This window comes from Bidens hawaiensis, unplaced genomic scaffold (assembly GCF_021521415.1).
Source record: "Bidens hawaiensis isolate Kalapana, Puna unplaced genomic scaffold, B.hawaiensis_p1.1 tig00000416_1, whole genome shotgun sequence".
NCBI lineage: Eukaryota > Viridiplantae > Streptophyta > Magnoliopsida > Asterales > Asteraceae > Bidens > Bidens hawaiensis.
This window is the reverse complement of record NW_027491029.1, coordinates 4514115-4529436: the sequence shown is the minus strand read 5'-3', so window position 1 is coordinate 4529436 and position 15322 is coordinate 4514115. Positions and strand designations below refer to the sequence as shown.

General features: G+C 36.2%; 1 protein-coding gene across 1 annotated transcript; it reads right to left on the bottom strand.

Moving 5' to 3' along the window:
- Positions 1-2273: 2273 nt before the first annotated feature.
- LOC143624790 (uncharacterized) lies at positions 2274-14359 on the bottom strand. Its single transcript, XM_077095326.1, has 11 exons — positions 14238-14359; positions 14148-14170; positions 13658-13775; positions 13396-13543; positions 8446-8658; positions 8212-8346; positions 6434-6571; positions 5950-6165; positions 5130-5254; positions 2903-2960; positions 2274-2459 (listed from the first exon to the last, which is right to left on the bottom strand). Exons 1-11 carry the CDS (start codon positions 14354-14356, stop codon positions 2349-2351), a joined length of 1404 nt encoding a protein of 467 aa, XP_076951441.1. The 5' UTR covers positions 14357-14359; the 3' UTR covers positions 2274-2348.
- Positions 14360-15322: the final 963 nt, after the last annotated feature.

Genomic DNA, 15322 nt, shown 5'->3' with positions numbered 1-15322 from the left:
ATTTTAAACACACAAATAAAGAAAGAAGGCATCGGCCTTCCATTTCTCAGGACCTCGCCTATGTTCTCTTCGTTCGACCCTTACCCAATACGATACACAATCATCAGTATTTAATTCCGATTTCGAATCCATCCAAAAATTCAATATGAATAACCAAGGTTTTTGTTTTGGTTCGCAGTAATATTTTTCAAGATGATTATGATTTATGATATAAATAAACGTTATGCATTTACAGTGTTTAAACTTGCCATTAAGTCAACTGATTAACGTGACTTTGTGTTGAAATTGTGCATTTAGGGTCTAATGCCGATTTCTATTTAAAAAGAGGCGACCGTAAACTTTGACCTGGGATAGTAAATATTAAATCCAACCACTGAAAAATTCCTAGCATTGGAAACACCCGTTATGTTATGAAAGCGGTTTCCATTTTCGAAGGAGGTGTTAAAGAAAACACCATTTATGAAATATCTTGACATCTTTTGGGTTTGATTCCCACTTAATTTATGATCCCGCTTTCTTTGGACAACGAGGTGAAAGCTTTAATTGATATTGATTGAAGAGACTTGTGCCTAGACGTCTAGGTTTTAACCATTCACGTCCATTCTGTTTAAGTACAACAATCAGATTAACTAACCAAAGACACCCTAAGGTTTGGATCAAATACAAATGAAATTAGCGTGCTAGTTGTGAATATCAAGTATAAAGTAATTATGCTATTAATCATAGAGTAATTACATAATTACTCGACTTGATTCAACAAATTAGCATGTTAATTTCATTTGTACGTTAATTTCCACATATACCTTATACTATTTAACTACTACAAACTAGTCCTATTTTGATACCTAACAGTCTACTTCACGGGAAGTTAGAATAAAAAGACGAATAAACTTCCTTCACGTAGTCACATAACTCTTGAAATAGACCGCCGTCAATTCTAGTCGAATAGTCCTATATATTGAGAAGAGTTAATGGCCATTTTCGTCCCTGTAGTTTGCTACTTTCGCCACTTCAGTCCAAAATTTTTAATTTTGTCAATTTAGTCCTCATAGTTTTAAATATTAGTCAATTACGTCCCATCCATCTAACGGCATTCAGCTATGCCGTTAGTTTAAAGGTATTTTTGTCTTTCTTCTTTTAATTTTGAGTTAATGGTCATTTTAGTCCCTGTGGTTTGATATCTTTGCCAATTCAGTTCAAAGTTTGAAAATTTGTCAATTTAATGTTCAGTTTAATTCAGTTTTTTTTATTTTTTATGTTTTTTGATTATAACCCTGAAGAGCATAATTCAAGCCCAAAACCATCGAGCAACCTCAAATACTGGTATGCATTTACTCTGTTGACAACAGTAATCATACCCCCCCCCCCTTATATTTAGTTTTTTGACATTTCCTAAAATCTTCTCCATGGTGGAATTCAATGGTAAAGTAGTCAAGGTAATTCCCTAAAACCGAATTATACAGAAAAAACTAAAAATTGTTTTGTTGATTAATGTATAATAATAGTTGATTACGACCCTGATTTCATTATGATACGTTAATCTCTAAACCCTAAATATTATGCATTCATCAAAGAAACGATTTTTAGTTTTTTCCGTACAATTCGGTTTCACGGAATTGCTTTGACCACTTTACCATTGAATTCCACCATGGGGGAGAGTTTAGGAACCGTCTAGAAACTAAATACGAGAGGGGGGTATGATTACTGTTGTCGATAGAGTAAATGCAGACTTGTTTTGGGCTTGGATAACGCTCTCTAGGGTTATAGAAAAAAAACTGACTTAAATTGACAAAATTTCAAACTTTGGACTGAATTGGTAAAAGTATCAAACCACAGGGACGAAAATGACCAATAACTCAAAATAAAAAGGAGAAAGACAAAAATACCCTTAAACTAACGGCATAGCTGGATGCCGTTAGACGGATAGGACGTAATTGGCTAATATTTAAAACTATGAGGACTAAATTGACAAAAATACAAATTTTGGACTGAAGTGGCGAAAATAGCAAACCACAGGGACGAAAATGGCCATTAACTCTATTGAGAAAATTATAAGTATGTAGGCCTATATTTTGGTGCACGGTTAGGAACAAAACAAAGAAAACATATTTATCACGACACACTATAAGAAAACCAACAAGCCAGTTATTGTCAATAGAAATAAACCTCTGTTATGAATTCTACTTAGAACTTACATACTAAAAAGGGCTCGTTCAGCTGTCAAATCACATTCGAGTTTAACTTGACGTTTCTCATAAAACGGATTTAAACAACGGCAACTCAAAAGCTCCAAAAAGAAACGACCAAAACAAAATGCTGGCTGTGCTAACTCGATAAATGCAACTCCTCTATGGACTGAAGTCTAATTCCGCTCGCTTCAGTGTGGATGTTACCCTTTCGTAAAACTCAGGTTCATTTTCTTTTATATATTCAAGCGTGGTAGACTCGTGTTCATCAGCCTACATTGGGTTCAATGACAAGAAAATGAAATAAAAATCACTAAAAGTTGCCGGTGAAAAGATTATCTAATCATGCAGTTTTGATGTAATCGATGATTACTAACTGTAGCCCAACCCAAATATACTTTTATGCTAGAAATTTTGTAAGCCACTAGCAGTTTTTTTGTCAAAATTGTTTATAGCTAACTAATTAATGTGTTAAATAAATACGATTATAAAAAAAATATAATCACATTAATAATCTAAATATCTGAATAAAGTAATTTAAGAGTGTATGCACAAAAAAGTGCACCACTGGCGAACGCGTTAAACATGCCCGACCAATTTAACCATCAGACCCATTTGACACGTTTCATTTTTAACTAAAATAATTATCTTTTCACTCCTCGGGCTATGTTTAATCCCAACGGGTCTAATAGAAAAGAGTAAAAAGTGATAAATACCTCGGTGAATTTCAGAAGAATCAGATTCCATGCAGATGCTGGCTTTGATCGGTCCCATCTGCCAGGAGAAAAAGTACATGATTACAGGCAAAAAACAACCGAAAACCGGAGAATCTTCAAGGCTTACAATAGTTTATTTCACTAGGAAAACTGTGTATCTTATTTTTGAACCCAATTCAAAATGGACAAAACAGGCAAACATGTTCTAAGTTTGACACTTATGTTTGTGTCTAATTTACTATATACATTCAGTTTGAGGAATTGTAGATAACTAAAGGAATTGTATGTAGATAGTCTCTCAAGGATTAATGGATTTAGAGCAGCGAGAAGTCTAATATTCCATGAAAAGTGTTTTGACTATTTGTGTTGTGAAATGTCCAAAATACCCCCAATAGAAAGATGGTAAGGTAATCTTATGAACCCGAATTAATAATCATTATCATTCTCGTACTCAGTATATACCACCAATAGCAAAGCTAGGTAGGGTCTGGAGAGGGTAAGATGTAGACAGCCTTACCTCTACCCCGTAAGAATAAATAGGCTGCTTCCGGTGAGACCCTCAGCTCAATAGTAGTTTTGCATCAAACCTTGGACATAAGGCACATAACACTCAACCATTAGGACACCGGCCGATTGGTGCATGCACCCTTGTCTTTCGGCTATCAACGCCACCACATGATGCCCGATTAACCTTCCGCCACTTTTAACGTTATTTTCACGAGATTAGTACAATAACGTCAAAATTAGTGCAATTTCACTTTTGCCTACCCGAGGGTTCACACACACACATTATATGCGCGCACCACAAGCACGGCGATGAACCCGAATCAATATCATTATTTTTTAGTAACAATAATGTCCAAAACAATCCCCAAAATGGGCCTTTATTATTTCTCCCCGGTCATAATTGCAGTAGACTATCTCCTCTCGGGAAAGATAATTGATTCTTACGGTTAATGACCTTACGTTAGTCCCCTAATTAAAAGATTAGTTCGTTTATTTCAAGTATTTCTTTCATAAATTAGTTAATTCTATGGGTGCTCATTGGTTCAGTTTCTGGATAATTCGGTGCAAAATTGTATTCAGTCGAAACAAAAAACCGAACCAAATTCAGCAAGGTTCAAACCTAACTGGAAGACCTAATTCGAATTTGGTTCAGTTTCGGTTTCAATCTAATAACTTTTTCTTATATTCTTTAATTATTTGTATCTGTTTATACTCTTTTTTAACCTTGGTTTAAAAAGGCGCGCCTGAAGCGTGAGGCGCTCGAGGCGTTTTTGAAAAAGCCTTATTTTACGTAAGGCGATAAAATACATGAGGTGCCCTGAGGCGGCGCATTAGCAGGTGAGGTGCGAGGCGTTCGAGGCAGCGCCTCATGTGATGCAGTCTAAATTAGATTAAAAATGTAACTGTTTGGGCCCATTTGCCGAAAATATTAACGTTAGGGCTCATCCATAAAACATTACCCAACCGTATTATATATAGTTATCACTCTATCTTTAATTCAAACCACTCTTTAATTTTCATATTCAAAGTTTATCTTCTCCAAATGTCAACCTTCTAGACGTTTCAAGTTTATCTTCTCCTCAGTTATTACTTTCATCTTTTAAATCGGTTTAAACTCACCTAATTATTACACATATGATTATGACTCAAGAGGTATTTTTCTTCATTATTACTTTTTACTATACTTTTTCACTAAGAATTTAAGTGTTTTTGCAACTTCAAGTAGAATATGTCATGTATAATTAATTTTTAGGAATTTTTAAATTGAGCGCCTCACATACATGAAGCTCTCGCTTCGCGCTTCGGCTTTTTGAACCAAAACGCCTCGCCTCGCCTAACGCTTTTTTAAACCAAGTTTTTAACCATTAGTTATTACTGAATCGGGTTGGGCTGAAATTGTAATTGGATTGAGGTACATGACAAAAATTTAAATAATCATTATTTCTTATTCCGTTTATTCAGCTTGAACCGAATTCAGATTTTGTAAAACCAATTCAGTTTTGATTTAAAACCGAACCAAAAACTGAATTTGTAAATTGGTTCGGCTTTAGTTAGTTTTGGTTCAGTTCAGTTTTCAGTTTAATTGGTTTCGAACTGAATAATAAACACCCCAAGTTTATTCATGTCTTAATATAAACACCATAATCTTTTTTTATTGTTTACTATGTTGTCTACCCAAAATTTTCTAAGCTTCATTTTAAAAACTATATGCCATACATACCTCACAAGCATCAACTCGTTAACAGATCGCCACATTCCACGCCCGACTTCTTTTGCATCTTGGTCTCTTGCGCTTCGACAATGCCACAATTCTTTAGCAACATACATCACTTCTTCAACATCCACCTTAGAGATCCAAAAAGAAAAACACAATGACAAAAAAACAATAGGTAAATAATTCGGTTGTGATGAGACCCGTATACATCTAAATAACATGAAAGAACAATTACTATTTTGTAAGAACCTAGAAGGGGTGAATATGTTGCTCTATAAAATCTTTGTTTGTTAACAAGATATTTGTTTTGAGGGTATTAGGCTAGTTATATAGTATTATATCTAAAAGGTATTCAAGTGTAATATTATTCTGTGTAAGAACCATCAATTGAGTATTTGAACAAATTAAATTGCCCAACAAACAAATTTACCTCAAGTGATGATAATATCTTATATTTTAGTATTTAAATGTTAACAAGTTAAAATAAGATACCAACTATAAATAACTTTTTAGTATTTTTTATAATGAACGCCTTGCATACTAGATGTGTGTCTTGTGCATTTTAAAACCAAGCTAACGATAATAGAACTAATGCTAATCTACTGACAAGGAAACTACTAATAACGATTTGTTACAATTCTCCGGGTTATAAAATCAGTCGATATCGATATATGACAAGAAAAAAACATAAACACGGATTCTAAATTGACACATTCAAAAGTTTTGAAGTTATAAACATAATATTTAAAAAATTAATTAATGTAAGATCAAGAAAAAGATGATTGAAAAGAAAATACTGTCAAAAATAAGGACTAAAGCCAAGTACCTGAACGTTTATAGATGTGTCATACATCAACTCCTCATGCTCAATAAGGCGCTGATGTAGGACACTGTAATGATCCGTATCAAAGTTCACAATGGGCTCCATGTGGACTTGAAATTCTGCCAGCTGTGTCACAACGTATGATGCCATGATTTGCCCAAAAATAGCAGGTATGGTTCCCAGAACAGGAATTATACGAACTCTAAATCCAGGCACTACCTGACAATTATAACCAAACATTTTAATGATAATCTAAGTTTTTGAATCATACAGTTTAGGCTTTAGGAAGTTTAACATACTATATATACATTTTAGGCAGCTTTTGACTTGGTCAGTCTGTTTTTTCTTCAAGCTAATCTTTTTTATTTTATAGTTTGATGTGTTAGAAATTAAACATAAACCTGATTGAACCATTTAATAGTATATGGGTCGGAATTGACACCTATAAAATACAACTGGATAGATAGCAATTAGTAAGCATCCTTACTTGATAATCTGAAGGATTCTCTTCATCTCCACCATTAGGTCCCTTAAAGGGTAGCAGTTTTGCCTTTGGTTTTTCCAAAGAGAAAACTACAGGAATGCCACCTTCGATTTTATGATCTCTCCTTAAACGTTGTCTAACCTGCAAAGTAACTTATATATCAAAAGGCCATACTGATTCACATCAGGATTGACGGTTAATAGGCTTTTAAATGAGCCAAACGTTCAGTGAAGGGTCTGTGAATCGTTCAGCGGGAAGCTCGTTTATGCTCATTTATTTAATAAACGAACGAGCACGAACAATATTTTGTCCATTTAGTTAAACGAACGAGCATGAACACACGTTTCGTTCCTGCATTTATGTCCGTTTATCTTCATTCATTTATGTTCATTAGTTTTTATTTTTTTTTCAAGTTTGTTAACATATTCATCTAAATTTTTTGGGCTCATTACAATTTTCTCTAGTTTAAAATACGTCCATTATAACTTTGTCTAGTTTTAATAAATTTTTAGGCCTTGCATTTATGTTCATGTTTACTTTTAATGTGTGTTTTCCTTCTGTTAGGTTCATTCATCTATGTTGTTCGGTTATAACAAACACAAACAACTAAACAAAAAAACCACGCTCATTAATTATTCGTGTTCAATCATTTGTTTAGTTAAAGTTAAATGAACAAATATGAAAAATGCTTTGTTCGTGTTCGCTCAGTTCATTTACATCCCTAACGGTTAATATGAGAAAGGATGATGTTTGCCAATTTAACATGTCAAATGAAAATGTCAGATGTAGAGGTGGCAAAGGGGCAGGATGGCAAATGTGTAATTTGGAATGGGTCAAAACAGTGAGCCGACCCACAAACACTTTTAGTTTTTTCTTTTATTGAGTTTTACAAATATTTTAACTTTCAAGTATGATGATAAAATTCTATTGTCACTATCAAAAATATATAGTTTTTGATATAAAATGACTTAAGAGAGTTTATGCATTTTGTTAATGCATTTTTTGGGTGACTTTTGATCTGTAAGACCCGTTCAACATGTTTCCACTTTAACCGGTTTTTTTTCAATTTTACCCTTTGACCCATAATCCCATTAAAGGCATACTATAGCCAAAATCAACCCGTTACTCAATAAGCAATAAAACGTGGATATAGAAAACAGAAGTAAACAAACTGAATGTTCAGTGAATCGTTCGGCAGAAATTCATTTATTTAATAGACGATCGAACATGAACAAAATATTTTGTATATGAACAAAACATTTTTGTCATTTAGTTAAACGAACAAACATGAACACATATCTCGTTTGTTTGTTTATGTTCGTGCACGTCCGTTTACATTTGTTCACTTAAATCCGTTTATGCTCGTTCGTTTGTGTCCATTAGTTTGCTTTTGTTTAAGCTTGTTAGTTTACATTCATTAATATATTCATTTAAAATTTTTTGGCTCATTACAACTTAGTTCAGTTTTAATTTAGGCCCAAACACAATGTTTTTCAATTCTCACGTTACTTTTTAACTAGTTCAGCTCAGTTATGTTCGTTCATCTATGCTCACTTATGTTTGTTCGTTTACATTCGTGAACCATCCTTTTATACTGTTCACGCACAAGCATAAAAGAACACTAACATGTTCATTTTCTTAACGAACGAATACGAACAAGAAACCCCGCTCTTTTAATAGTTTGTATTTGATTGTTTGTTTGGTTAAAGTTAAATGAACGAACACAACATGCTCCGTTCATGTTCGTTCGATTCTTTTACAGGCCTAGACAGAAGCATTACTGATCTAGATAGAGGGTCATTAGTGGATTCTCTCAAATCAGCTACACGTATTCTTGTGGGGTCCGCTCTTGCACCAGCTCCTGTAGCAGATAAAACTTTTAAACCCCTACGTACACATGCAGCAAGAAGAGCCACCTGTCATACGAATTAAACAAAAATAATATTATTGAAAAATCAATAATTTCACAAAAGAAAAAATGCAGTTGGAGGTAAAATATTTACTGGGAAAGGTACCTTTGTATCAATGTTATCAATACAATCCAAAACAAAATCAGGATCACCCGAGAGAATTTCTTCTTCTGATGAATCATCATATAACAGAACCTTTGCATCTATGTGACACTCTGGATAAATTAATGAGAAGTGATTCTTAAGGCATATTGCTTTCGGGGTGCCAACATCTGTTCTTGTAGCAACCGCGTGCCGATTTAAAGATGATAATGAAACCTGACCATATACAAAGTAAAGTTTAGTTATTATTGGCGAATAAATACATGAGCATACAACAAATGATGTGTTAGAGCTTTTAAAAGATGTTAGTGCATTGTACTTGATGCACCTTTTTATATAAATCATACAATATCCTATCCTACTCTTCTAATAAAGTAAAATAACTGAAGACACTTGGCAAGCTGTGATTAATTGTGAGACTATTTTTCCCTCCCATTGCCCATTAACCCATATAACCAAAACACACGGATTTTTGACCGACATCTTATGACCCAAACCCAATAATGAGTAAACCCTATTTCTTCCACATTCATACTCAAAATCAATTTCTCTGTAATGGGGTCAAGAAACACGGGTAACCACGATGGAATATCATCCGATGATGGTGATTCACCGGTCGCAAAAACTCAGGTGTCGGTTTTCGTTCTCTAATCACTGGAAATTCAGGAATTGAATAAGTTAAAGATCTTTACCCGACCTTAACAAACAGCCATTTCCATCAGATTCTCTGTTCCAGTCCTTGAATTATATCAAACACATTGCATTAGGCAGATTATCCAATGGTCATGGTGGTTTTCATATTCTGATTTGGTTCGTCATCAGGAGAAAAGGACGAGGAAGAACTTGAAGCTGTTGCACGGACTGTTGATTCCGACAAAGATGAGAATGGAATCGCCCGATGCCACTGATGAGGAGCTTGAGGAAGATGAGGTTAGTTTTTCTGGATTGTGATATCTCGTGGTCAGGTAATTACTTTTGTTGCTACGTGTCTGGGTTTGAGGTGATCTAATAATGGCAGTATGGCACAATTAGGTGCTGCTGTATCTCCATATATTTTATTTTTAGATTTGTTTTCGTTTATTTGCTTTTTTTCTTAGCGTGATGAAATTACTACTGCTAAATGATTGTTCTTGATTTTCAAATCTTAATGTCCTTTTTCCAACTTCTATTACCAAGTATTCACTGTGCTTGTTTTTTTAGTGTATAATTAGCATCACTATACCCATGCAAATACAAATTCTGTTTCATGTGCCCCATATTTGTTTTTTTATCACTTCCATTAGCAGGTGACATAAGTTTGATAACCTCTCCACTTTATATTTCGAATTTCAACTGTTTCAGCTTGTGCTGTGTTTTATTGATAACGGGTCAAAATGATAAACTACTTAAAAATTACTACAAGTGAGAACAATCAAATGGGGTCAAACGGCTTAAATTGGTCAAGAGTCGTGTATGTGTATAGTGTTTTTGATGTCCTTAATCGTGTTTTTTAAGATAAGAAATAGGTGGTGATTTAGGGGTCATTTTACATGTAAATCCTTAAATGATATTATCTTATTTGGATTATTATGTAAAACATGATCACTTTCAAATTTCAAGAAATTTTAACATGCTAGAAAATTTTCAGCTTTGATTAACTCTACTAGTGCACCTTGTCTTTTTCATCTTAAGGTACACACTTTTTCTTTTGTAAATTATTGTTGGAAACGTATATGTGAATGTGACATTAATCAAGTAGTGTTTTTTCTTCGGGTTGTTTGTTATTGCTTATTGAAAGTGCTTATCCAGTTATCCTCTACTTATTTTTGAAATAAGTAGTCTGGAGTAGGCAACTCCAGTTTGTTTTACTTGCAAACAACCAGATATGCGGGACGTATAAAAACTCCAGTCACAATCAAACAACTTATTATTGTATCAAAATGAAATGTTAATGTTTTTATTATGTAGTTATTGATGTTTTTATGTTTTATATTTAATAGGGCGGATGGGATTGGTAAACGATGAAATTGTTGAGGATTTTGTTGCATGTGAAGAATTGGACAAAGGCTGGAGTTTGAGGGAATTATGGTGAGTTAAAAACTTAAAATTACTTATACTTATAGCAAGAACAATGGTTAAACTCATAAATATGGCATTTTGTTATGGTTATCTTTGTGTATGTTCAAGGTTTTATTTTTGTTGCTAACCAAAAATTTGCATTGTGGATCAAGATGGAAAAGATCATTATGCTACAAATTGTGAGAGGTCTTGATAGAGATCTTATTCGAGTTTGTTACTTAATAGTCTTTTGTAATTGTGGGAGGGGGTAAGTGTAAGTTCTATTTCTATAAATAAGGATCAATAGTTAATTAGAGAGGCATGAGAGATATTACATAGTTTGTTAGGGCTCATTGCATTAGCATGAGTAGGGCGTAGCCCTGGACCACTTCGGTGGATAGTTATCCAATTGTAGATCCGTGAGATCATCTTCTTCAATTCAATATAGTTCACACATTTGATTTATCATTTCTATATTTCCTAATTCAGTATTTATCATTGGTCCGACCTGCCTCACCTCTGCTCTCATTTCATTTTCAATTTCCAGATCTGTGCTCCCATTCAGATCTCAGTTCCAATTAGATTTCAGTATTGCTTATCGGATCTAAATCTGTTTCTAATTACAGTTTCTACTACAAATTCCTCCATATATTTGTTCCTTCAATTTAAGGTTCGATTATGGTGAATCAAACCTCTCGTCTTGATACTCATGACCAACAGATCACGCAATTACAACAGGATGTTGTTGAGATTAAGGCGTCTTTGGCCGTGGCTCGGTCGGAATCAAGCGAATTTCAGAAAACCGTCCTCGCTTGGATGAAGCAACAGGATAAACGACCAATCGATTCTCCGTCGGCTGAATCTGGTCTTTCCGGAAACCGGGGGGGGGGGGGGGGTGTTACATCGCAACAACAGTTTAATTCCGACTCCGATACTAGTGCAACGTTTGGTTTACCGAGGGCTGTTAAGAAGGTGAAGCTACCTGAGTTCTTTGGTTTTGATCCTCAAGAATGGATCCAGAAGGCTAACTTGTTTTTCGATCTCAACCACACTTCCGATGCTTCTCGGTTGCATCTTGCTCAATTAAGTATGGTCGGTGTTGCCCAACACCGGTTTAAGATCATCCTCCAGGTTCGCCCTTCTTTGACCTAGATCAAATTTCAATCTGAATTGTTACAACGCTTCAGTGGTCTCGCAATTCAGAATCCTTATGAACACTTAGCTACTATTCAGCAATCGAATTCCATCTTTGATTACATAGATGATTTCGAGTATTTGTTGTCCTTGGTTCCTCACTTACCGGAGTCCTAAACTATAGGGTATTTTATCGCTGAATTGAAGGATGATGTCAAACCGAGGGTTCGTTTACATCGCCCATCTTCTTGTATTGATGCGATGTCTTTGGCTAAGGATGTCGAGTTGATGCCTCGGCCGTTGGATTCCGGCACGTTGCTGTCTCGTTTTCGGTACTCTCCACATGCAGGGCTGCCATCGTAGGATTCCGGGATTGGACATCGTTCATTGGGCAATACGGTGTCCAAACCTGTTGGGCATTATGGACCTACTAATGGGCATCTAGGCTGCCGTGATCGGGGTGTTCGTTCCTTATCTCGCACTGAGTGGGAGGAATGCAGGAAGAAAGGACTCTGCTACAAGTGTGGACAACTTTATAGTCCAGCTCATAGGTGCCCAGAGGGTAAACTTCGTGTGTTGTTGACTTGTTGCTCGGGGATGATGAATTAGATGGACTCGAGGGGATGCATTTTCAGTTGGAGCATATGGACAATTCCCACACGGATGGTTTTACTCTTCCAACTGTGGGGTCTTTTATCAAGCCTTGAGGACAAGTCTTGTGTTATGGGGGGAGTATTGATAGAGATCTTATTCGAGTTTGTTACTTAATAGCCTTTTGTAATTGTGGGAGGGGGTAAGCGTAAGTTCTATTTCTATTAATAAGGATCAATCATTAATTAGAGAGGGAGGAGAGATATTACATAGTTTGTTAGGGCTCATTGCATTAGCATGAGTAGGGCGTAGCCCTGGACCACTTCGGTGGATAGTTATCCAATTGTAGATCCGTGAGATCATCTTCTTTAATTCAATATAGTTTATTTGATTTATCATTTCTATATTTCCTAATTCAGTACTTATCAGGTCTCTTTTAAAAAATAGATAATATTATGTTATTATCTTTCACCTCTGGTTTTTTGAGCACTGCTAGACAATAAAGGTTTAGGACAATTACCAGTGTCTTTTCCAATGTGGTGTAGTGGTAGGAAACATAAGTTTCTCAATGGAGACCCAGTTCAAACCCCACTTACAACACTTTAGGGGACATGGGCGGCTCAATGAAGGAATACTGAGATCTTTGTGATCTCAAGCTTGATCCTGAGGGCGTCCGGGTTTTACCACCAGTGGGCCTTCGTGTGGGTGGGTTTTCCCCGGAACTGGAGATAACTTGGAGGCACTTATGGGCTCCGTACGGCTGGGTTGGGCCAGACTGCGGTGGCCTTTTGCCATTGGGTCACCCTGTACGGAGTACCTAGGCATTCTATGTTTGTTGGTCGTTCAAAGAAAAGGGACAATTACTAGTAGCTATTGTCGTAAGGCTCATGTAATTATAATATGTTTTTTCCAAAGTGTTCGGATTTATTTATATTTTAATTATTTGGATCATCCCATGTACTACACGGGTCCTAAAGCTAGTTGATATATAAAAAAGCATCCAAACGATAACAATGAAGTGGCGGTTGATGCATTATGGATGCACAGAGTAAATCCATAACTTAAAACACTTCAGAGGTCAAATTATTCCATTTGCATGTACACATCTATCGATACGTCACAACAGAACATCTAATTTCTAACCTGAGAGACCATTATCCTAAATTTTTAAAAGACAAGAATCAAAGATACCTGGTCAAAGTCGACAAGAAGGAGCCTGCCAACTCCTGATCTCAAAAGCATTGATGCAGCATGACTCCCAACCCCTCCAAGGCCAATGACTACAACATAAGATTTGGTCACTTTTTGTTGGCCATCAAAACCAAAGAACTGAATATTCCTGACGCCAAAAAGAATGTAAAATACAAAAATTACACTTTGTTAAATACCAGTCCTCATATCCACTTCAAGTTCTTTGTCAAACTTGGATGATCAATTGGAAAGACAAAAGTACCTGGTGAGCTGTTCAGAGACTATATCGTCTTTTAAAAGGTCTGCGGGGTCCACGTCATGCATTTTTTCTTTTAAAGAACTACTGTCTTCTGCAGCTGGAGCGTATAAAACTGCCTTACCTATGAAATAATTAGACTATTAGAGCAGAGCGACACCAATCAATGTTGGCGGAGTCATATGCACTTAAGAAGTTTTGGGATATCAATTCTTCAAAATGTAAGACAACAGAGAAACCCTAATTGCTGATAATTAGACTTAGAAAGAGAAAGAAGAAGAATTAAAACAATCAAACATAGCTAGCTACTCTTCTCATTTAGCACTGTTACTTGTGGTATAAAAAGATATAAATATTCAAAGAAGAAGAAGATGGAGTGACTTCTCAAATATTTACAACATAACACAATGAACTGAAAACCTAATTAACAATAAGCTTACGCAGTTAATTAATGTGGAAAAGGACCGATATCATAAGAATGAATCTGGAAACGTACCATTGGCATTACTGGGTGCTCCTCTGCAGAAAAAATGAAAACCTAATAAGTAACTTATGTTTGGTAGTAGAAGTAGATTAATAATAATACCTAGAAGAAGAAGAAGTACGAGTTTGACGAAGAAGAAGAAGCAGCGCCACGGTGGCACCCACGGAGCCTAAAATAGCTCCGGCGCCGACCAAAACCAAACACTTTACTTTCTCCTTCATTCTTTGCACTTCACTGCTCACTCGAGGTTTGATATTATTTTGCCCCGGGGAACAAGGGTTCAGGAATTTTTTTTCAAAGGGGGGCGTATTCAAAACAAAAAAGAAAAAAAAAAAGAAAACGGGAAAGTATAAAAAAAAAAGAGCTAGATAGCGTTTGGCATGCAGTAATCATAGAGGGAATAGAATGATTCATTGTCTGGGAATGAAAAATATGGTGTTTGGTTGCTTAATGGAATGGAATCATCCATTACACATGGAATCTCATTCCATCAAAACCATTCCTTTTCACCCCCTTTTTTTTTTCATTCCATCCTCATTCACCATACTTTCTTAACAACATCACCACCTAACAACATCAACAACCACCACTACCATAGCTACCACCACCTGCCGCCACCTTCGCCGATCCACCACCACCTCTGCCACCATCTCCGACGCCACCACCACCATCGTCACCACCACCGTCGTCGCCACCACCACCACCTTACCACTAGCGTTACCACCGCCACCACGCCATCGCCTCCACCATTGTCATCGTAACCACCACTACCATTTCCACTGTAACCACCGCAAACCATTGTCACCGTCGCCGCCTGACTATCACCACCACCACCACCACCTGACCTCAACCACCATCGCCACCACCCTACCATCGCCATCAATACCAATGCTACCATCGCTTGACCACCGCCACCATCACCTGACCTCAACCACTGTCGCCACCACCCTACCATCGCCATCACTATCAATGCTACCATCGCTTGACCACAGCCACCCCACCCACCACCACCACCATAACCACCGCCCTTGACGCCTGACCGCCACTACCACCACCGTCGCCACCACCATTTTTTTTTGTTAAATAACTTACTCTGAGAAAAAAGTGTTTTTATTATTTATATTTCATTCCTGTAATTTTTTTGGATACCAAATAACATTAACTAATGATTCTTTACATTCCCATAG

Coding starts and splice junctions, on each gene's coding strand:
- LOC143624790 (XM_077095326.1), bottom strand. CDS start 14,356: ATGAAGGAGAAAGTAAAGTGTTTGGTTTTGGTCGGCGCCGGAGCTATT. Junction 13,776..14,147: donor AGCACCCAGTAATGCCAATG/GTACGTTTCCAG, acceptor ATTATTTCATAG/GTAAGGCAGTTTTATACGCT. Junction 8,347..8,445: donor TTGATAACATTGATACAAAG/GTACCTTTCCCA, acceptor TTCGTATGACAG/GTGGCTCTTCTTGCTGCATG.